Source organism: Panthera tigris, chromosome B1 (genome assembly GCF_018350195.1).
Source record: "Panthera tigris isolate Pti1 chromosome B1, P.tigris_Pti1_mat1.1, whole genome shotgun sequence".
NCBI classification, from domain to species: Eukaryota; Metazoa; Chordata; class Mammalia; order Carnivora; family Felidae; genus Panthera; species Panthera tigris.
This window is the reverse complement of record NC_056663.1, coordinates 61,140,113-61,163,793: the sequence shown is the minus strand read 5'-3', so window position 1 is coordinate 61,163,793 and position 23,681 is coordinate 61,140,113. Positions and strand designations below refer to the sequence as shown.

The window sequence follows — 23,681 nt, the reverse complement described above, 5'->3', positions numbered from 1 at the left end:
ACTCAAAAATTCATGTGTTAAAAGTTATAATTAATATATGCTATTTTCAATATTTAGATCAAGGGAAGACATTACTCTGTGTTGATTTTTGCATCAACCATTATGCTTCTGAAATAAGTTTAGTAATTACAGGAATTATTTAAACATCATTTTGGTGACACTGACCGTCTTGATTTCTGAGAGCTGCCATCACAAAGTACCACAAACTGTGTGACTGAAGACAACAGAAATTTATTCTCTCACATTTCTGAAAGCTCGAAGTCTGAAATCAAGGTGTCAGAAGTACTGGTGCCTTCTTGCAGACTCAGAGGGAGAATCTACTCCACATGTCTCCTAGCTTCTGGTGACTGTTGGCAATTGTTGGCGTTTCTTGGTTTCTGGCAGCATAACTCCAATCTCTGCTCCAGGGTCCCACGGCCCTCTCCTATGTGTCTGTTAGTTTGTTCTTCTTCTTTTTTTTTTTAATTTTTTTATGTTTTTACTTATTTTTAAGACAGAGAGAGACAGAGCATGAGCAGGGGAGGGGCAGAGAGAGAGGGAGACACAGAATCCGAAGCAGGTTCCAGGCTCTGAGCTGTCAGCACAGAGCCCAACGTGAGGCTCGAACTCACAGACCACGAGATCATGACCTGAGCCAAAGTCAGACGTTTAACCGACTGAGCCACCCAGGCGTCCCTATTTTTTTTTAATGTTTTTATTTTGTTCTTAATTTGTTCTTCTTTTTATAAGGACCTCAGCCATGTTGGATTACAGTTCATCCTAAATTAGTATGTTATCTTAATTTGATTATAGCTACAAAGACTCTATTTTCAATTAAGCTTACATTTACATGTATGAGGGGGCTAGGCCTTCAACATAATCTTGTTGAGGCACACAATTCAACCCATACTACTGACTCTTAGCTTATAAGAGACAATAGTCATTAAAATCTAATAATGAGAGCCTTGCTAATAGAAACAGTTTACTTCTAGGACTAACAGCAGACTACACACACACACACACACACACACACACACACATACATATACATATAAAATTATATATGTGTGTGTGTATAAAAGCTCTATTTTCTTCTCAAAGTTTTTGATTTAAAATGGGTTGGGGATATAAATTTATGCATAGGTGTGGTTCCTACCTTCATTTACTACAAAATAGTGCTCAAAATTTACACAAAATTTGCAGTATAGAGTGCCAAAACTAAGCAGGAATTTATATGGTCATTCATTCCTTGTTTGATGGAAATTCCTTTTTTTAATTCCAGTATAGTTAACCTACGCTGTATAACATACAGTGCTATATTAGTTTCGGGTATGCAATAAAGTGAGTCAACACTTTCATACACTACTCAGTGCTCATCATGAAAAATGTACTCTCTTAATCCCTTTCACGGATTTCATCCATCCCCCACCTCCCCTCTGGTAACCATCAGCTTGTTCTCTATAGTTAAGAGTCTGGTTTTGGGTTATCTCTTTTTTGATAAGAATTCTTAACATTTTAGAGTGTTGTTGAGAAAAAAAAGTTACAGTTTGCAAAATTCTTAAAAGATACACCCGAACTAGCTACAAACCAGCTATAAATCCAGTTATTAATATTCCACAGAAAAGAGGAAATATTTTTTAAATGTGTGAAATATATATATCACAGTGTTATGCAAACAGTTAAGATGTTTGGAACCTAAACAACAGCCTATGAGTTTTCTTACATATCCTCTTCCCTGCCTCTTTATTAACTGTCTCTTGAGAGCCTTCAGGGTTTAAGTTAAATGTTAATCTGCAAACATTACCTTTGGCCTTGGGTTAATTAACTTATCCAAATTTGAAGGGCTATAAATAGTACAGCCCAGACTCAAACCCAATACTACCTGATTTCCAAGCCCATAAAACTTTCCTAAAATAATGTTGCTTCCTGTTCTGCATTAAAGTTTCGAATTTTAAACATGTTGTTGCCTATCTTGCACTAAAATTTATTTTAACTTCTAAATGTTCTGTATGTAACTGGTTATACAACCATCTCCACTGCAGAATGGCCATAATTAGTTTGTGTTTATAATGATGGTTAAAAGTAGTAAGTAAGGGGCCCCTCGGTGTCTCAGTCACTTGAATATCTGACTCTTGATTTCAGCTCAGGTCATGATTCCATGGGTTGGGGAATCAAGCCCTGCATTAGGTTCTGTGCTGAGGGCGAAGTCTAAGATTCTCTCTCTCCCTCCTACTATGTCTCTCTCCCTCTGCCCCTTCCCCTACTGGTGCTTTCTCTTTCTCTCTCTCTCTCTCTAAAAAAAAATAGTAGGTAATAATTTTATACTGTAGTGGGAAGGCACAGGACTAGGTGATAAATGATGTAAAGTTAAGTAACTATGAAGTTAACAACAGCAAGCCCCATTCTTCCAATCATATGAAACTGAATCATATGAAACATATAAGAACATTGTAAAATGTACAAACCTAATAAATACTAACTGATATTCAGTCAGCCAGCTATATGCTGATGATAAAGCATTTTAAAATAAATTTGATAAAGTAAGTTGCTAACCAAGTTTTCTCCAAATATTATTCTAAAATGTTACTTTTGCCAAGTTCTCTTGAAAACTAAATTAATCCTTCTAATGAAAAACTGCTACTCTTTTTAAAAAGTAATATGAATAAAAATTATTGGCAGAACTGTTACATGTCAACATTTATATTCAAAGATGTATTCATTAACATGCCATTAACAGGACTTACAGAATACCAGAAAAATAAAACTTAGGGACTACAAGAAAGCTTTGAAATTATTCTCTGCAAACTTCTCATTTTATTTTTTTTAACTTTTTTTAATGTTTGTTTATTTATTTATTTATTTATTTATTTATTTATTTATTTTGAGAAAGAGAAAGACTGTGAGTCGGGGAGGGGCAGAGAGGGAGAAGCAGAATCTGAAGCAGGCTCCAGGCTCTGAGCTGTCTGCACAGAGCCTAACGAGGGGCTGGAACCCAGGAACCACAAGATCAGGACCTGAGACGAAGTTGAAGTCGGATACTTAACCGAATGAGCCACCCAGGCACCCCTGCAAACTTTCGTTTTAAAGATCAGAAATTAGAAGCCAAATGCATTGGATTAAATAATTTTGTGCAAAGTTACACTAAGTGGAAGGAATTCAATCCTTCTTTTTAGTGGCAACAGCAACCTCTTTAAGAAGTTTAACTTGAAGTTGCAATGAATAATCATGGAAATAGCTAGATCCCCCCTCTCCCCATGCCGCATAAAAGCTGATTCAAGTCATGATTCAGAGAAGGCTCAGAATTTGGAATCAAATGAAATAGATATGAATTCTGGTTCTTACTCCGAATAGCTGTATGATCATGGGCAAATTATTTTCATTCACTAAACATCAATTTTCCCCCTCAGTGTAATGGGAGCATGGAAAGGAATAAAAATGGGAGCAAAATAAAAGCAATAAAAATGAAAGTTCATATTGAGAATTGGGTGAGATAAAAGCTAAATGCTCATAGTATGTAGTAAGTCTTCAACAAATGGCAGCTTTTTTTAGACACTTGAAAATTACACTTTAACAAAGTGAGCTAAATTAGTAGGCTGTTTTGTTATTAAACCATTAATAAATGAACAGAAACAACAAAAACATGTTAGAAAACAACAACATTAGTATCTAGATCTGAATACTAATTTCAATTGCATTTATGAATATTGATGTAACCTGAGCAAACAAAACCCAAATTACTTCCAGTTTCTTCATGTGTTACAATTAACAACAGTCTTATTCCCCTTGTAAACTTTGAAAGATTTTGTGTGTGAGTGAAGGTCAAATGAAACAATGTACATGAAAATCCTGGGAAAATGCTCTTTAAAGAAGTCAAATTGCTGTCACTAAACTAAATAATAAATGTAAATTATAACTTAAACACAATAAAGTATAACTTCTTCAAAAATAAGTACTGTATCAAATAACCAAACTCATCTGCTTGTATTTGAATGAGACAAAATCATACTCAAATTCCCATTCTTCCACTCATTAGGCTTTTCTTTAGTCATTTAATTAGATATAGCAGACGTAGTAATAAATATCCCAAAGTAACAGATAATGCAATGTATTTGCTACTTGTAGCATTGAGAATAAAAACAAGGAATAGAATAAGGAGTTACATAACCTTTTTTTTTTTTTTTTAACTTGAGCTCAGAACAGGTCAAGATCAAATGCATTTGTTGGAGAGTTTGTGAGAAGTAGAAAGTACAGGGAAGGGATCCACTCCTTGAGCTGACAATGCAGTGGGCAAGGTATGAAGTTATATACACAAAATACTCCCCAGGTGAGTTTTAGGAGTGGCTTGACTATAATATCCCTGATCTACCAACATATCCAAAATTAATATGTGGAAGGAAAAATAACCCATATTTAAGAACTTTTCATATTTAAAACACCTTCTATAAAGTAAAATAATATTTTCCTTAAGATTAAAAAGATGGGCTCGCATATAATCAGAAATAATCAAGTGGCTCTGAACACGTACACAGAATTTCTAGATAAAATGGGCAAACAGTTGATGGTTTATTTCCTGATGCTTTGAAAGGGTTGCAGTCTGAAACACCTAAAGGGCAAGCAAATTATGCAAATAAGTGGTGTGAATTCTCATTTACTACTAGAGGGAATGCAAAACGGTGCAGCCACTTTGGTAGACAGTTTGGCAGTTTGTTACATAAATAAACATACACTCACCATATGTTTCAGCAATCACACTTCTTGGTATTTATCCAATTGAATTGAAAACTTATGTCCACAAAAAAAAAAAAAAAAACCTGCACACAGTTGATTATAGCAGCTTTATTCATAATTGCCAAAACTTAGGAGCAACCAAGAAGTCCTTCAGTAGGTGCATGAATACATAAACTATGTGGAATATTATTCAATGCTAACATGAAATGAGTTACCGAGCCATGAAAATACACGGAGGAAACTTAATGCATACTGGGAGTGAACAAAGTCAGTCTGGAAAGGCTACACATGGCATGACTCCAACTATATGACATCCTGGAAAAGGCACAACTATGGAGACAGTAAAATAATCAGTGATTGCCAGTGGTTAGGGGAAGGGAGGGATGAATCGGCAGAGCACAGAGGATTTTAGAGCAGTAAATACACTCTATGATACCGTAATGACAGATTCGTGTCTTTCTACATTTGTCTAAACCTACAGAATGTATAACACCATGACAATGACATCAACGAGGGACATTAGGTGATTACCATGTGTCTGTGCAGGTTCCTCATTCTGGTGGAGGATGTTGACAATGGGGAAGACTGTGTATGTGTCTGGGCAAAGGGGGTATGTGGGCATCTCTGCTCAATTTTGCTATAAATTTAAAATGGCCTGAAAAATAAAGTCTATTTTTAAAAAGCCTTAGTAGGGGTGCCTGGGTGGCTTGGTCGGTTAAGCGTCCGACTTCGGCTCAGGTCATGATCCCACGGTCCGTGAGTTCGAGCCCCGCGTCGGGCTCTGTACTGACAGCTCAGAGCCTGGAGCCTGCTTTGGATTCCGTGTCTCCCTCTCTCTCTGCCCCTCCCCTGTTCATGCTCTGTCTCTCTCTGTCTCAAAAATAAATAAACGTTAAAAAAAAATTAAAAAAAAAGCCTTAGTAATATCTTTATTATTTAAAGTTAAAAAAATAATAATAAAGCAAAGGAGACTTTCTGATATTACTATTTCACGAAGTCTGTTTTTTAATTGTATAAAATTGAGTTTTATATTAACAATTGGAAAAGCTGGAAAAACGAAACATGAATTATTGATTCCACCACTGGTATTCTTTTTTAGCACACACATGTGCCACCTACAAGCCTAATACATCTCATGTTAATGACAAAACTGTAAGGTATGTTACTTAATATGGTAAAGCAACAGTTTGTTTCACTCAAAGTCTTAAAAATTACAAATTCCTTCAAATGTGTCAAGGAAGATAAATTTTTCATAAAAACTCTCAAAGTAACTATTTTTCAGGAGTATTAAGTCCAATAATTTATATGGCCATTCTGATTATTGAAATACTACATAGAATGAACAAATTCCTACGTTAGGACAAAACGTGTTTTCAAATACATAAAAGCAGTAAAAGTTTACTTATTTCATTCAGAAGAAATAGGAGCGAGAGAAGGAAAAACACTTACTGAACATTTCACATATTACTGAATGCATAGGTTTTGCAAAATTTTTTATTCAGTTTCACAACTATGTGAATTAGGAATTTACTCATGTTATATTGTTTCACAACTATGTGAATTAGGAACTTACTCATATTAAGAGAAAACAACTCTATAATGGTGAAATTACTTGCATAAGGTAATACAGCCTGTATTGCCATAATAGTGATTCAAACTCATGTCTAGATAACCCAGTCAAATGCCCACTCAACTCTCCTGCCGATCAACCATTTACTCCAGCTATGTCATGCAATTAATGCACAAAGGAGGAAAGCCTGGTAGAATTATCAAGAAATATGCTTAAGAGGAGAGAAAAAAAATATCTAGGACTAAATAGCAAAATTGCCAATCTATGAAAAAACGTATTTATGAAATGTTAGAACTGAAAGAAACTGTGGCTAATGTGTCTATATGATGAGCAACAGAGTATTCTCATAAAAATTTTTCCACTAATTTTAAAATTAATTGATTAATTAACCAATTTAAAGTCTTCTAAAAAGAGTACCATACTGGCTACTTCCAAATATTCAAATAATTTTCATGTAGAAGGCTGAATTTACTCACTCTTGATCAAGAATACAGGGCCAAGAATTGGACACAAGAAAACAGATTTTAGTTTAAGAAGCAATTTTCAAATAATGAGTGTTTGGTGAAGATGGAACGGCATATCCAAGTGGAAAGTCAAGGCTGGACATAGGAGACAGTTAAGAGGGCAAAAGTCCCTTAACCGTATGAGTGGCTGGACAAAACCGCCTCTAAGTTCCAATGCCAATGCTTTAATGCACTACAAACACATACACTTCTTTTCCACATTTCACATAAGGAAGTGGGGTGAGAATTGTGGCCAGGATACTTCAGTGAAAAGTAACTTCCAAGAAGGAACTCCTCAGAAGCTTTTGTACATCTTTGAAAGTCTTTCTTGTCTCACAGATATGCTGTAAGTTATTCCCAGGCGATAGAAATACACCCCAATGTAGGGGTGCCTGGGTGGCTCAGTCGGTTAAGCGGCCGACTTCGGCTCAGGTCATGATCTCACGGTCCGTGAGATCCGCGTCGGGCTCTGTGCTGACAGCTCAGAGCCTGGAGCCTGTTTCGGATTCTGTGTCTCCCTCTCTCTGACCCTCCCCCGTTCATGCTCTGTCTCTCTCTGTCTCAAAAATAAATAAACGTTAAAAAAAAATTAAAAAAAAAAAAGAAATACACCCCAATGCAACAACACTTGTACTTATTAGATAACAATTATATAAGTGAGTTTAAAAATCTATATTCCTACACTCTGAAAATTAGAATAAAATTTATAAACGCATCCTTTCCTTGGTAGGAGCAATTCTAAATGTGATCCAATGTGTACCTGATGGTTGACCTTTTAGCTACCTATGTTCCCCTGTGTCATTCCTACCATGTCTTTGCATGAAAACGATGTATCTCTGAGTTGAGAAACAGACCAAAAATGTGCATACAGATGAGCTAAATCTAAAGCCATATTGCATACTGAAAGAGAAAATAGACTTCTAATCCACTAATAAAATTTTAATCCCGGCCACAACACTTATTAGTTTTGTTACCTTTATCAACCCCTCTCAACTTCAGTTTCTTTTGCAAATTAAAGAGTATATCCACTTTTTAAGATTAGTACAATGGTTGCCTCATATATAATATCTGACACATAGGAAGTACTTGTTCAGTGGTAATGATGATTTTTATTTTGGGGGGATTTCCTTGATTCCCAAAACCCATTCCTAAACCCTTTTAGCACTTGTTTCTGGTACCCGATCTGAAAAGGTGAATAGCTTATTTAAAATTCCCTGACATTTGTGGTTGCCTTCAAAATAAAGCTATCTGGACAAAAATATCTCTTTGCAAGGCAGCTATCCTCACCACTATACCACCAACACCAGAAGTATCTCTTTGTACTGCAAACAGAATCACTGAGAAGAATTATTTTGATAAGTAATTACTTATACCCTGTGATTCCCCACTGTATCTGCACAAAATAAAAATTGCAGATTTTAAAAGACAAACACATTCACACTCATTCGGATAGATTTTATTTAAAACACACACACACACACACACACACACACACACACACACACACACAGAGGCAGACACAAAGTGTGCAGGATCAGTCCCAGATCGTGCTTTTTACATGAATGTTTAGTAATTTTCATGTGCAGGCAGGACTAAACATTACCTCTCTAGTCAGTGGAAGATTCTTGTTAAAAATATGACTTCCTGGGGCACCTGGGTGGCTCAGTCGGTTAAGTGTCCGACTTCAGTTCACGTCATGATCTCACAATCCATGAGTTCAAGCCTCTTGCCAGGCTCTGTGCTGACAGCTCAGAGCCTGGAGCCTGCTTTGGATTCTGTTTCTCCTTCTCTCTCTGCCCCTCCCCTGCTCATGCTCTGTCTCTCTCTGTCTCAAAAAGAATAATAATAAAAACATTAAAATTTTTTTTAAAAAAATATGACTTCCTGAGTGCCTGAGTGCCTCAGTTGGTTAAGTGTCCCACTCTTGTTTTCGGCTCAGGTCATGATCTCACGGTTCGTGGGATAGAGCTCCATGTCGGGCTCTGCGTTGAGAGCAGAGCCCGCTTGGGATTCTCTCTCTCTCCCTCTCTCTCCCTCCCCCACTCACGTTTTCTCTCTCTCTCTCCCAAAATAAATAAACTTTAAAAAATATGACTTCCATATGTATCTACTGTTTTTTTTCAATATTCACAATACTTATTACTCTGTTAGGTTAACAAGGTCTGAGATAAGAATCTTATTTCTTAAAGTCTTTGAAGTATATTTAATCAATCTCTTGCTCTATAAATTTGAGTCATAATTTAGTAACACATAAGGTCATTAAAAGGAAAGAAATATAATTTGCCTTCTTAAACATGTATGTAGGCGTCTGTGATATGAACCAAATGAAGTATTATTAATCTTCATTTTATCTTGTAAATTAAAAATATAATCCTTTACATAATGCTTATTATCCAATGAATAAAGTAACACTAACACAACACAGCAATGTAAGATTCTGATTCCTATATTTTATGAAATATTCCTGTATTTATTTTCCTAGATTGTTGGGCAAAACAAGTTAAATAACATTCTTGTATTTAAACATAAGAATTTGATAGGAAAAGAAAGTACATTTCTCACTTAGAATCACTACGTAGCTCTTATGTACTAAACCCAACATAGAGCAAATGAACATGAACTATTAGTTTCTAAGCTGAATATTATTTTTCTGCAGGTTTTCTAGAGGGCTCCTATAAGCCAAAGTTTCAACAAGGATAATATAAATAATGTATGATGTAAAATGACATGGTTATTAGCACTTGAATACCTGACAAGTAATTTGTCCAAAATGATACAAAAATACTGAATCAATTCTTGGGAGTTGATCAAATAATGATTCAGATCAATTAATGGTTCGGAATTTACATTTTAAATGATTGAAAGCATTTTTAGAAAATATTATGATCATATAATTATCTTTGCATATTGTCCCCACTGAATCTCAATTCTGAGAACACCAATTCTTCCACTAGAAAAATGCCAAAAGCCCCAAGTGCTCAAACAAAGCAGCATTATGGTACTACCATGCCTCTATTGTGAAGCATGGATCAGACCTACCTATTGTTTCAGACTACTATCAATAAATACCATCTAAGACAATGAAAAATAAAGATCCTCATATAAACAAGTGAAAATTAAAGTCATCTGGGAGAGAGGCAATACCTACATTGTGCAATCCACATATACTATGCCTTAAAAAGTATGCTCAAGTATTTTAAAGAGGGAAAGATAAGTCGGTGGTGCATTTTCCAAACACTAGTCTTTCTCAGTTTCAAAAATAATTATAGCCATAATACAATGAATAGCTCTGTTCATCGAAGGGAATAAAAGTTCTGGAGGAAATCTCAACAGCTTTTCCTTTGTAGCCAGAGACTGATTGCAAAGGGACATGTCAGGATGTGACTGTTTGTATATGTGAGACGTTTTGCAAAGGATGGGGAAATTTATGGGGAGCAGATGAAACTCTAATAACTGATCCTGATAACAGAGAAACAATGAATAAGTATATGGCTGAGCATCCCACTGTCCTTTGAAAGAGCTGAGTCTTTGTTTTAACTTTCCACCAATTCTTGCAAGAATGGCTTATATAGATACCCGGTTAGCTGTTCACGCGTCTGTCTCTCCTGCCTAGACTCAGCAGTTTAAGTTTAGCAGCGGTCTCCTACCACACAACTTCTGGAGGAACTTGTGTTGATTTACATGCCACTAATGAGCCAGTAGAATTCAGGCTGCCCTTTGCACAGAGTTCCAGATTTAGGAAGAAAGCCCCTGACAAGGGTCTGTGAAGTGGCTAAAGTATGCTGATCTGTCAGTAATCACACTCCTCACCCTTCTTTCCATAATCCAGAAATCTGCTTGAGCAGGGGAAACACATCAACAGCGTGAAACTGATTTGTCTTGAAATCTCTCAATCTATTTAAATTCAGCATCTTTATTATTAGTCTACTGATTGTAATTCGCTGCCATAGTGGATACCAAGTGGAACAACTCCAAGCCGGATTAGATAGTAAAATTAGGGAAATATACGCAAAGCACATTTTGCTTCCAACTATTTTATCTCCAGGCAACTGGATATCATATACTGGAGAAAATAATTTTTTTAATAAAAGGTGATCCTTGTACATATAGCACTTTAGTACAAGTAGATTCTCTAAGCAACTGACAGGAATTCCTGTAAAAAAATTCAGTGACTTATCTATTATAAATAAAAATTAATCCATGACCAGAAACAATTTTATGTTAATGGCATGAAAGGAAAAAAAAATGGCTCTTTACAACTCTAGCCTATCCATTCAAAGAATTTACTGAATTGTTTAAAAGTTTATCTAGGTTCATCTATGCATTTCTCCTTTAAGTTTGTCACAGTAAACATTGAATCTTCATGTCATATTCAAGAAGATACAAATCCTCATTAAAACTTCTTTCAATTCTATTCTGTCAACTCACGATTAGCCACACTAATGAATAGAAGTAATGGCATAGGGGAGCCTGGGTGGCTCGGTCAGTTAAGCATCCGACTTTGGCTCAGGCCATGACCTCATCATTCATGGGTTTGAGCCCTGTGTCAGGCTCTACACTGACAGTTCAGAGCCTGGAGCCTGCCTTGGATTTTGTGTCTCCCTCCCTCTCTCTCTGCCCCTCCACTGCTTGTGCTCAGTCTCTCTCTCAAAAATAAATAAATAATCTTAAAAAAAAAATAATAATGGCACAGAAAATTCTATGTGGAGAAATACAAAGAAATTTATATTTGGCACCAGTATGCTTTACTTTATGGTAAAGCAGATTTTTCCATCACCAAAATAGTTTTACTTAAATTCAGTTGAAACTATTACATTTTCCCCCAACTCTTACTGTTTTAGTGGTAAAATGAAATCAATGTAAAAAACATTCTGACTTATGAAAGGAAACGCACAAGATAAAAAATGTGTCAGGGCACCTGGGTGGCTCAGTCAGTTAAGCATCCAACTCTTGATTTTGCCTCAGGTCACGATCTCATGGTTCCTGAGTTTGAGCCCCACCTCAGGGTTCCACACTGACAGTGTGGAATCTGCTTGGGTTTCTCTCTCCTGCTCTCTCTGCCCCTCCCCGCCAACAAAGCAAATAAGTAAACTTTAAAAAAAAGAAAATTTGTCACAGTGAAACCACAAGATAAATAAGCTATATATGAACAACCATCTGAGTTTTACCTAGAAGAAAGCTTGTAGCTGCAAATACGTGTGTATCTATGCATATGCAAATATATGTATGCTTATTTATGTATGCATGTGCATATTTATGCATATATGTAGAAACAGTTTGGTGATGAGAAATGCCATTTCTGTCATGAAATATTAATATTTTCATGAGTAGTACTTTAATTTCTGCATATTTTCTGGACCAGTTTATTGAAAAGTAAAATATAATTTAAAATAGATACTGTAAAAATGGTATAATATCAGCATATAAAATATAATGCTAAGATAACTTTTTTCTTCATTCTTTTCAAGAAATAGGTAAACACCCCCAAAAAAGAAACTGCAGAAAATCAACTTATATTGATGTGATATCGATGTCCATACACCATGAGAGATATATTTAAAAACTACTCATAAAAAGTCATAAATTATTTTATGTTCAAAAATTCAATCATATTTTGAAACTAGTACTTAACAGAAGATCTCTTCCTCATAAAAAAACAAAAAGCATTGGAAATCAGCATATCTCAAGCTCTTCTATCCAAATGATGTGAACTATCTATCTTACTCAGAGCTAAATGAGAATAGGATAATTTTTGTCACTCCTCAGTATGGTCTACAGATAGGTTAGTTAATAGGACTGAAAACCAAAACAAATAGAAAACAAATACATGTATCTCAATCTAACTTTTTTTCCATTTTTCTTTTTTTTTTCTTTTGATGCAAAACATCAACTATGCATGTTCAATCAGCCAAAACCCAGGGTCTGATAATCTACAAAATATTGTTTCAAAATCTGGTATTCAAAATAGTATGTCATTATTTCATTTTAATGCTATCATATGAGTGACAGTGTCACATAGTAATTAGGACATGGGTTTCAGGGGTCAGATTGCCTGAATCCAAATCCTGACTCTGCCATTTTGCAGGAATATCATCTTGAGTAGGAGCTCAATAAGTACTTCACCTTCCTCATCTACTTGCCAAGGTTGTTGCAAAGATTAAATGAACTAATATACTGAATACTTCGAATAGTGACTGGACATAGGACACTCTATAAATATTAGCTATTATCATGTCATGAGCTTCCCTCTGCCCAATAAATATGATATTTTTGACAAATTAGTAGGCTAAAAACCTCTTTGAAAATGAAACTGAATCAATTTTACCAGGGTTTGGCAGTTGCCTACAGCAATCTTTCCTTCTTCTCCTTTTTTTTTTTTTTTTTCTTAATGGGCGATAAACTGTAGTTCAACAAATTATCAATCACACACATGCATCTTTATTGTAATTGGATGCACCAAGTATGGCAAATTTAAGTGTTAACATCCATTTCATAGAAAATTCTGATTTTTCAAGGATTATGAGTCCATCATAAAAATTCATTTCCCAAGAAAGCTTGCAGATATAACTCAGTCTGCATGTCATTACGCTTTTTAATTGCCTGTCTTTGAGTACAGTTGGCTTGACTTATATTATTAGCCAAATCCAAAAACAAATTTGTTGAACATAAAATGTAGACTCTACAAATAAACACTCTGGATAATAATAATAGTAAAATTACATGAAGTATAGAGGAGAAACAAACTAATATTAAAGGGGGATTGGATATGAATGAGTGTTTCACACTGCAGATTACCATCAATGTTGATGACAGTCCCCAGCTAGGTCCACCCAGGTTGGTTCCCACTCAGAAATCATTCATTACACATATTAAATGACATAGCCAAGTACCCCAAGCTTCCCCTACTAACACATTACAACTCATTCCTAAAAATGATTTCTATTTTGGGGCGCCTGGGTGGCTCAGTTGGTTAAGCATCCAACTTCAGCTCAGGTCACGATCTCACAGTCCATGAGTTTGAGCCCCGCATCGGGCTCTATGCCGACAGCTCAGAGCCTGGAGCCTACCTAGATTCTGTGTCTCCCTCTCCTCTCTCTCTCCTCCTCCCCTGCTCACACTCTTTCTTTCTCTCTCTCTCTCTCTTTCTCTCCCTCAAGAATAAGTAAAAGTTAAAAAGAAATTAAAAAAAATGATTTCTATTTTTAAATGGTACTCCTTCAGGAAGTAATATATTTCATAAGGTTACTTCAGTCAATGGAAAGCAGAAATGTCTTTTTTTCCAGACTTTAAAAGGAAGAGTCTCTGGTTCTAATATTACAGAATTTAGCAAACAAATCTAATTACTTATATAGTTTATGATTGCATTGAGCTTGGTGTTTCTATTCTCATGCGCATCTTCCTATCTCATGTATATTTCCTGCTTCTCCTTCTCCAGTACATAAAGAGAAGCACAAACTGTGAGTGGATGTGGGAGAACATTAGTTTTATATATAACTTTTCCTTTTGGGTCTTACTAAGACCCCAGCTGAGTCTAATTATCAGTCTTCTCTGTTTTATGTTTTTTTTAATTATTTTTTAACGTTTATTCGTTTTTTGAGAGACAGAGAGAGCATGAGTAGGGGAGGGGCAGAGAGAGAGGGAGACACAGAATTTGAAGCAGGCTCCAGGCTCTGAGCTGACAGCACAGAGCCCAACGCAGGGCTCGAACTCACAAACCATGAGGTCATAACCTGAGCCAAAGTGCAACGTTTAACCAACTGAGCCACCCAGGTGTCTCAAGTCTGCTCTGTTTTAAATGGAAGTTTTTACTAACTGAAACAGAGACTATAAAGTCATCCGTTTTGAAATCTTGCACAAATAAATCTATATCCTAGTGAATGTGCTTGAATATACTTGAAAACTGGATTAAGTGACTAGTATCAACTAATAAAAATGGGCACGATAAAGTTCAGAAGCCTAAATCAGTAATCTAAGATATGTATCTAAACATAAAAGACATCCTGACATAATCATGTTACCTAATTCGCTTATTACTGTTCTGTAATGAAATTAATTTTTGTATGAATTGTCCCATTATCTAAGCTCTCTTATTTAGTATTTTAAGAATCTAACCAATAATAAATATCATGTTTAAAGTACACTGATTATAAATATGTAATGATTTTTATTTAGAAAAAATAGATTCTTACCCTGATCGAAGGCCTTTCCTGGACTCCAAGTGTGGAAATAATCATCCTAAGGAAGAAGATAATGTGAATTGAGTGTATACGAGTAAGTAAATTATAAATATAGAATAAAATATGAAATACAGAAGCTGAATACAAACCTCTACTTCCTGCAATGGCAAGCAGCAAATTATAAAAAAAAAAAACAAACAAATAAATAAAAAATAAAAAGAGGAACAAGAGAGAAACAATAGTTATCAAAAGGGAACACACTGTTTGCATGTTATAGAAATGTTTTTCAATAAATGTGTTCATTTTCAGTGCAAGTCAATGTTTAGTATAATAATTTAATTATTCTTCGTTGCCACTTCACCTAAATATTATAATGCAATACTTTCAGTTGCAATTCAATGTGCAATAGGACATGCAGATAATTACCCTAAGCTAATAAGCTATGAAGGTATCTTACCACTTTCCAGTTATACAGCTTCATTTTTCCACTAGTACGATAGTAAATGAAACCATCAATAGAGCAGCAATAATACCAAGTGAGTCTGCGCTAGCCCATATAGTATAAGTAGATTTTATGCAAATCAGTCACATGATAATTGAATATCTAGGGAGTTCATCAAAATGCAATTGGAAGCTTGAAAGAAAAATGCATACCTAATTAAATCTTGCCTAAAGTTGAAATCTTTAATATGGAAAAGAATCATTACAATATACTTACTGTACATTTAGTAAATATGACTATGACTATACAACAGCAATGCGGGGCAATGTATACTGAAAAGATTTTTTAAAAAGCAAAGCACATTGACTAAGTCTATTGTATTTACTGTTTTACCACCCTTAGAGCCGTGTAGATGTCCCTCATACATATCACATTTTATGGTAGATAAAACATATTTAACTGTGCAAATTAATAAGCTGTATCATCATTTATGGTAGATAAAACACACTTTAACTCTTCAAATTAATAAGCTATTGTCACTGTTGTAAGAAAGAGCAGAAAATCATGGTGAGGCTCCTTGATTGAACATTTCCTAAATCCACACTCTTAAACCCACTAAAGTGAATGCATTGGAAATCTACAGAACCCAGGGAATCCAAAAAGGTCAAGTAGAGATTCTTTGAATCTTCATTCTAACCTCTTTGCTAATAACCCTGATGTTCAAAGAGGAAAATGTTGCACATTTTAATTACAGAAATAAATATTCCCTATTTTCCCTATTTTACTTAGTCAAAAATTTTAGGGGTGCCTAGCTGGCTCAGTTGGCAAAGCACGTGACTCTTGATCTCAGGGTTGTGAGTTTGAGCCCCCACATCAGGCGTAGAGTTTCCTTCAAATTACAATATTAAAAAATATTAAACTGTTGCAAAAGTTTTTCCTTATTGTGACTAATCACTCACTCATCACCACCTTCCCACCTTGCCAATTTCAAATGAAAGGCAAAGAAGGAAGAAAGAAAACTTCAGAAATTATTCCTATCAATCTTATATTCAGATTGAGGTAGGGTTATGTGAAGACAGTGGTATATTATGGCTGTCTCCACTAGTAGGTACTGCAATAAGTTATCTAGGATCAGGTGAAGGGAAGATCACACAACTGGATAACTAAAAACTTATTGATTACTTAGTCTCTTCTTAAAATACCTTTGAAAAACCGTTACAGAATAATAGAATTCTTGGACATTAAACTTTCAAACTAACTTCCTCCACTCAAGACTCAAAACTTTGGCTGAGAATCATAATGCACTCATTTAATAACTTTTGTTTTTTAAATTACATCTCGGTGTGTGGGGATGATGACTATTAGTCATTCCACACACGGGGAGGAGTTGGAATTTCTCCTGAATCATAACAAAACAAAACATACAATGAAAACTAGACAATGAGAATAAGTGGTGGATTTGGAGACAGGAAAACTTAAATTTAAGTCTGACTTTAGCACTTATTAGCTGCATCATTTTAGAAAACGATGTAAAACTCAGATTCCTGTGACTAAAGTTGGGGGGAAAATACCTACCTATATGGCAAAGGTGCTGTGGGGATTAGTTATAAAAAATATAAATATCTGTACAATATGTAACATAAAAGAGGCGGTAAAGCATACTTGCTTATCGAAAGTGCCAGGTTCATTTCTGTTGGTATGTTTGGGCAACATCACCATTGGCCAGCCTCTCATTACTGCTTAACGAAGTCCTTTAATTTTTCTGGTTTCTTAGAAAGGACCATGAATTCCTCAAAACATTTTTGAAAGTGATGTCCAAACGGCATGCCTTCCCAAATATCAAATGTAAGATGCGGTGAACTTTTCTAAAGCCTATCATTTATGATTGTAGTTAATGCAAGAAGGCAAGTTTTCTACTATCACCTCAGACTCATCTAAAGTGGTACAGCTATCAGCAACATCCCCCAAGAAGATGTGGGTAAGTTTTCATTGCAGCAGTGACTCCACTCATAAAATATCAAAGAGAAGTAGAACGAGGAACAGATGTGAGACTAACATCATTAGCACTGAAGCTCAACAATGTGAAAGCAACATGTTGACGCCACACAGTGCTTGAAATCATCAACATCTATACGGATTAGCAGGGATTAATTGGAAAATATATATATAATATATACATATATATATAATATATATATGTATATATTATATATATATATATATGTCCATGGCAAAACCTCAGCCATATTTAATTAGCTCCCTCAGAATACAGTCATCACACCTGTCAGAATGGCTAAAATCAAAACTATTAAAAACAAGTGTTGACAAGGATGTAAAGAAAAGGGAACCCTCATGAACCATTGGTAGGAATGCAGATTGGTGTAGCCACTGTGGAAACATTAAAAGATAGAACTACCTTACAATCCAGTAATTGCAATCCTGGGTATTTATCCAAATAATACAAAAAGCACTAATTTGAAACAATATATGCACCCCTAATTTATTGCAGTACTATTTACAATTGCCCAATTATGGAAACAGCCCAAGTGTCCAATGATAGATGAAAGGATAAAGAAGATGTGGCATATATACACAGTGAAATATTAGGCAGTCATAAAAAAGAATGAAATATTGCCATTTGCAGCAACACGGATGGAGGTAGAGAGTATAATATGAAACAAAATAACTCAGTAAGAGAAAGGCAAAGACCATATGAATTCATGCATATGTGGAATTTAAGAAACAAAACAAATGAGCAAAGAGAAAAAAAAAAGAGAGAAACCAAGAAAATGACTCTTAACTATACAGAACAAACTGACGGTTACCAGAAAAGAGGTGGGTGGGGGGATGGGTGAAATAGGTGAAGGCGATTAAGAATACATTTACCATGATGAGCACTGAGTAATGTATAGAATTGTTGAATCAGTATATTGTACACCTGAAACTAATATAACACTGCATGTTATTTATACTGGAGTTAAAATTAAAAACTTGATAAAAAAGTAACAGGTTTTATCTTATTTGAAGTACACCATCTTCCAAGATAGCTTTACAAATAAGAAATTTACATCTTGGAAAAAAAAAAGATTAACGTGGTCATGTTGGGTTAATTTGGGGCCATAGCTATCTGAAGATTTATAATCATAATGTGAAACATGAACCTAGTTCTTTTGGTTAAGTCAAGGGCAATGTCAACGTCTGGCCATTGTGGGGATCTGAAACAGCATAGAAAAGCAAAGTAGTTTGCCTATTAGCTATTTTTAGATATTTTTCTTTGTGTTCTCACATCGCTAGGCTTTTTTTTCCCCCGAAAATGGTTTCACCTCATTAAATCTTAGGAATTTAGCCAGAATGAGAGATAAAAGTATTTTCACATAAGTGTTCATTCAGGCACAATCTCTTTTGTCTCAAAAAGCTTTGTGTAAAAATTGGTTGTTCTCAAGCTTCAATTTAGATCACAAATAAGCCAACCTGGGATTTCAAAAACAACTATAAGAAATACCCCCAATTGGAGAAGTTCAGGTTCAGATGACACATGCACATCAGGAATTATGGAGAGTGTTTCTTCTGGTCCCTTGTTCTCTTCAAGGGAGGAAAGATTGGGCCAAAAGTCCCACACTGAAAGATTCTATTTATTCCCAAGGAACAAGCAAACCAGCAAAATGTCTACATTTAGAGGAAACATAAAAGATAGGAAGATCCCTAATTTTTAAATTTTCAACAACAATTTTGTTTTTTGATTCAAATCTCCAGAATCAAAGCAAAGGTAAGTATAATAAGCAACTGCTCCACTTATCGGCAGAAACTTGGTTAGCCTTTCTATACGTACGCAGAAGTAAAACACTATTGGTTAGCTTGTCTATACAAACGCAGAAGCAAAACACTATTGTTTAGCCTTTCTATATGTACGCAGAAGTAAAAACACCATGATTACAATTGTGTGAACCTAACTTGAGGAGTAGGAAGGTAAATTTCCTAGGATTTCTGTATTTCATGATTATGTTCCCCAAACCCTGTCAGACAAAACTTAAAAATTTCTCTACTAACATTAACACTTATTGTTTACTGTGCTTCAAAAGCTAAGCTGAAACCGTGAGGCACGGCCACTTCTATAAGCTAAAAAATAGCATTGGAAATCTGTTTTTTTTTAATATGTTATCTATTCCGACAAACTCATTTACATATATCACCGTATTATGGGAAGAGTGGCTTGTATAATAGTTAAGCCAGTAAATTCCACAAAAAGGGAAATTTCCCTGTGTAGAAAAACTTAACACATGACTTGATCATGAGATAGAGTGAGTAAGCTTTGTCTAGATATAAACGAATTATCTATTTGAGACAAACTATCTGCTTCAGGCCCCCAAATGTCACATTTATTATCAAAGTACCACTCATTTTTCCAAGTGATGTCCTAGGACCCTGAAAGAATTCATTTGTAACACTTTGGTGAGCCCTTTATTTTCTAGAAAGCACTTTTGCTCCCTGACTTACTACAGATTAAACACATAAATAAAATGAATTGTGCAAAAGGGCAATGCCATTGAGGGAATTCCTCAATTGTCTCTGAAAATCTCTGCAAATTGAAGTTAAATGCCTTCAGAATATATATGGCCACTTTTACTTTGATAAACAAAACTTGTAATTAACTAACTAACACCAGGGAAAAGCATAAAATATACTTAGTCTTAATAAATAAAATAAGGACTTTTAAATACTGGGAACCTTCTTTATAACTATAAGAACATTAATACACACAAAGAAATTGAGAAAAACAGTGGCTTGGAGTCCTATTCTCTCACCCTATACCAGGAACCCTTATAAGCACTTTACTCTCAGCATCTGTAAGAGGTAAGGGTTTCTAATATCACTCTTATTTTATAGATGAGGAGGATGAAGCAGGGAAAAACTAAGTATCTGGTAAAGCTTACATGGAAGGTTAGAAATAGAGGTGGGATTTGAACCCCAGAAGTGTGGCCCAGGGCCTGCATGCTTAAACATTTGACCATACCACAAGTCAGCAACTGCGGCCCATGGGCCAGACCCCACCTGTTTTATAACTAAAGTGTTATTGGAACACAGCCACACCCATCCTTTTACATACCTTCTATGTAGGCTTGGGTGTTTACAAGGGCAGAGTGGAGTAGTTATGACCGAGACCAAAAGGCCAAAAAGTCTGAAATCCTGCCAAGCTGGTCTTATACTGAGAAAGTCCCCTGTACTACTATCCTATATTGTTCTTCCCCCCATAAAAGAACACTTATTTAAAAATTAGAAAACAATAATAGAATACCGCTCTAATTCCACATAGGGAAACAAAATTTTTTGAAGGAAAAATGTGTTTAAGGTGTTTAATGTTCTGTATCTTTGTGATTGAATCCTCAAATCATAAAGCTTGTAAATTTTCCAAGTATTTCATTTCCCCCTTCTGACCATAAATCTATCATCTAGCTTTGGATATAATCTACAAATGGGTGTTTCAAATATCAGCACAAGAAATCAAGGTACATAATTTTGAACTAACTAAGAATGATGATTCTCAAAATCTTTATGACGCAAAAAAAAGTGTTTTAGGAACAGGTTGCAAATGTGTCCTCTGTATGACCTCATGATCCTCAATTTGAGGTGAAAAACAAGGAATAAATTAAGATAAAATGCCTGTAGGTATTATAAGAGCTTTTCTAATCCTAGGACACTTCTCACATTAGTAAATCAAAGCTATAGTTACTGTTTGCTTATTGGAGCAAAATTGTAAGGTATTAATAGAAAACACTAAGTAGCAAATAAGCAATGAAATATTAATATTTTCCTATTTATTTCACATCTTTTTAGTATTTATAACAGTATTTCCTGTGTTTTCATAATTTGTCATTAAAAAACTAGGTAACTGAATATTGAGTACTGTTCAAATATAAGAATGGTTCATCATATCAAATATAAATAAAAATGAATTTATATGATATGAAAATGTTAAAAACATACTATCAGTCTGATATAAATCTTTACATACACAGTCAGTGAAATAGAATACAATTCAAAATATAAGCTAAATGCTGTGTAAAATGAAAAAATGTTAATCATCATAAATGAAAGCAAAATATTTATTATTTTTAGGATGTGCTATCATTTTTTTTTTTAATTTTTTAACATTTATTTATTTTTGAGACAGAGAGAGACAAAGCATGAACGGGGGAGGGGCAGAGAGAGAGGGAGACACAGAATCGGAAGCAGCCTCCAGGCTCCCAGCCGTCAGCCGTCAGCCCAGAGCCCGACGCGGGGCTCGAACTCACGTACCGCAAGATAGTGACCTGAGCTGAAGTCGGACGCTTAACCAACTGAGCCACCCACGCGCCCCTAGGATGTGCTATCTTAAAAAACAAAACTGTGTTAGTTATTTAATTATTGAGTCAAGAACGTATTTTTGTGATTTTTTTCTCTGTAACATCAAAAAATAAACTCTTCAGATTAAGGAGTAGGGAGAATATATTTGTAAGTTAACTCCAGTTTTTTCAGCTGGGTCTTTTATCATGGCTAATACCTGTGACTATCTTTTTCAACATACCTATTTTTTTTTCAATATATGAAATTTATTGTCAAATTGGTTTCCATACAACACCCAGTGCTCATCCCAAAAGGTGCCCTCCTCAATACCCATCACCCACCCTCCCCTCCCTCCCACCCCCCATCAACCCTCAGTTTGTTCTCAGTTTTTAACAGTCTCTTATGCTTTGGCTCTCAACATACCTATCTTTAAACACAAACTGGAAGCTGTTTTGTTCACACTGCATTTTCATTTTTGTTTTGCAGGAAATTTTTTATTTGTTTTCATTACTTTTATCATTTGATGTCATCATGTATACATGGAGATTCTAATGCATAGTTGCTATTATCTACAGTAAGAGTGTTTATGTTCATAGTTCACTGGTTTGCAAAATCTTTGACCCAAAGTACAATTTATTCTTGCCCTCCAAGCTTTGTTTTGTGGCTATTCTCTTCTCCTTCGTTTTCAGTATTACAGAGATAAGAAAACTTCCTTTAAAAATGATCCTTTGCTCAATTAAAAAATGTAGTCATGTATGTATCTTGGAGTCTGTCCCAATATTTAAGTTTTAGATTCCAGGTGTCTGAAAACACTCACGGAACAATAATGCTATCAAAAACATCAACACGGTAGTTTTTAAAAATAGCCCAGGATACTGGGGAGTTACAATTAGTAGTAAAAGATTATACATGTGGAAGATAGTGGTTACAAAAAGTTGCCAGGAATCCATTTGATTCTCTGTGCATGGGTCATAGATGAGATACCTCCTTCTCTCTTTAAGAAGGGTGGATGAGTTGTCCACGGCTGCATACTAAATTATGCCACAATTTAGTGGCTGTTTGTTCTGACAGTTTCCAAAGGTCAAGACTCTGGGCATGCTGAGCTGAGTGCCTCTGCCTGAAAGTCTGTCACAAGGCTGAAATCAGGGTACTAGCCAGGGTTGCATTCTCTTCTGCAGGCTTGACCAAGGGAAGATCATCTGATCTTTCATACAGTTTTTTGCCAAGTTTTCTTTCCTTCCTAACTTTTGCACTGAGAGGTTCAGTTCCTCACTGGCTCGGTTCCTGTTCTTGCACACGGGCCTCTCTGCAGGGCAGCTCTCAACGTGGCTTTCCTTAGAGTGAGGACTCTTGTCAGAGACTGAGAGAAGATGTCTAATATAGAATGCAGCCTTTTTAAAGCTAATTTCAGAATGGTAATCCTACCACTGTTGTACTTCTTGGAAGTGAGTTATTAGGTCCAGAAAATGCAAGCACAAAAGCATGAATACCACATATGGGGATCATCAGGGGCCATCTTAGAGGTTCAATACCAAGATGGGGTGCTGGAAACTCCTTTCCTCATTTGACACTTCATTACTCTATTGTCAAGATTTTTAAGAAAAGGAATTTCAAATCCCACTCATTTCTTTAATTTCAGGATTCAAAAAGCCTACTGTGTATACCTGTACTACATATATAGCAGTGTTTCAAAAACTATCTGTGGTAAAGAACCAGTTTCATTCTTCCAAATCTGCAGAACAAAGGGCAGGGGGAAAATTAGCTACAAACAGAGAGGGAGGGAGGCCAACCATAAGAGAGTCTTAAATACAGAGAACAAACTGAGGGTGGATGGGGGCATTGGGGAGAGGGGGAAATGGGTTGATGGGCATTGAGGAGGGAACTTATTGGGATGAGCACTGGGTGTCAGATGTAAGCAATGAACCACAGGAATCTACCCTCAAAACCAAGAGCACATTTTA

At 35.5% G+C, this 23,681-nt stretch overlaps 1 protein-coding gene across 2 annotated transcripts in view; it reads right to left on the bottom strand.

Annotated features, from left to right (window-relative positions):
• SPOCK3 (SPARC (osteonectin), cwcv and kazal like domains proteoglycan 3) overlaps positions 1 to 23,681 on the bottom strand; it is a 494,478-nt gene that overhangs the window by 315,898 nt on the left and 154,899 nt on the right. For both annotated transcript variants that reach the window (XM_015544275.2, XM_042983659.1), the window contains exon 3: positions 14,970 to 15,015. In XM_015544275.2, the coding sequence (XP_015399761.2) occupies positions 14,970 to 15,015 (46 nt within the window). The remainder of the gene's footprint in view (positions 1 to 14,969; positions 15,016 to 23,681) is intronic.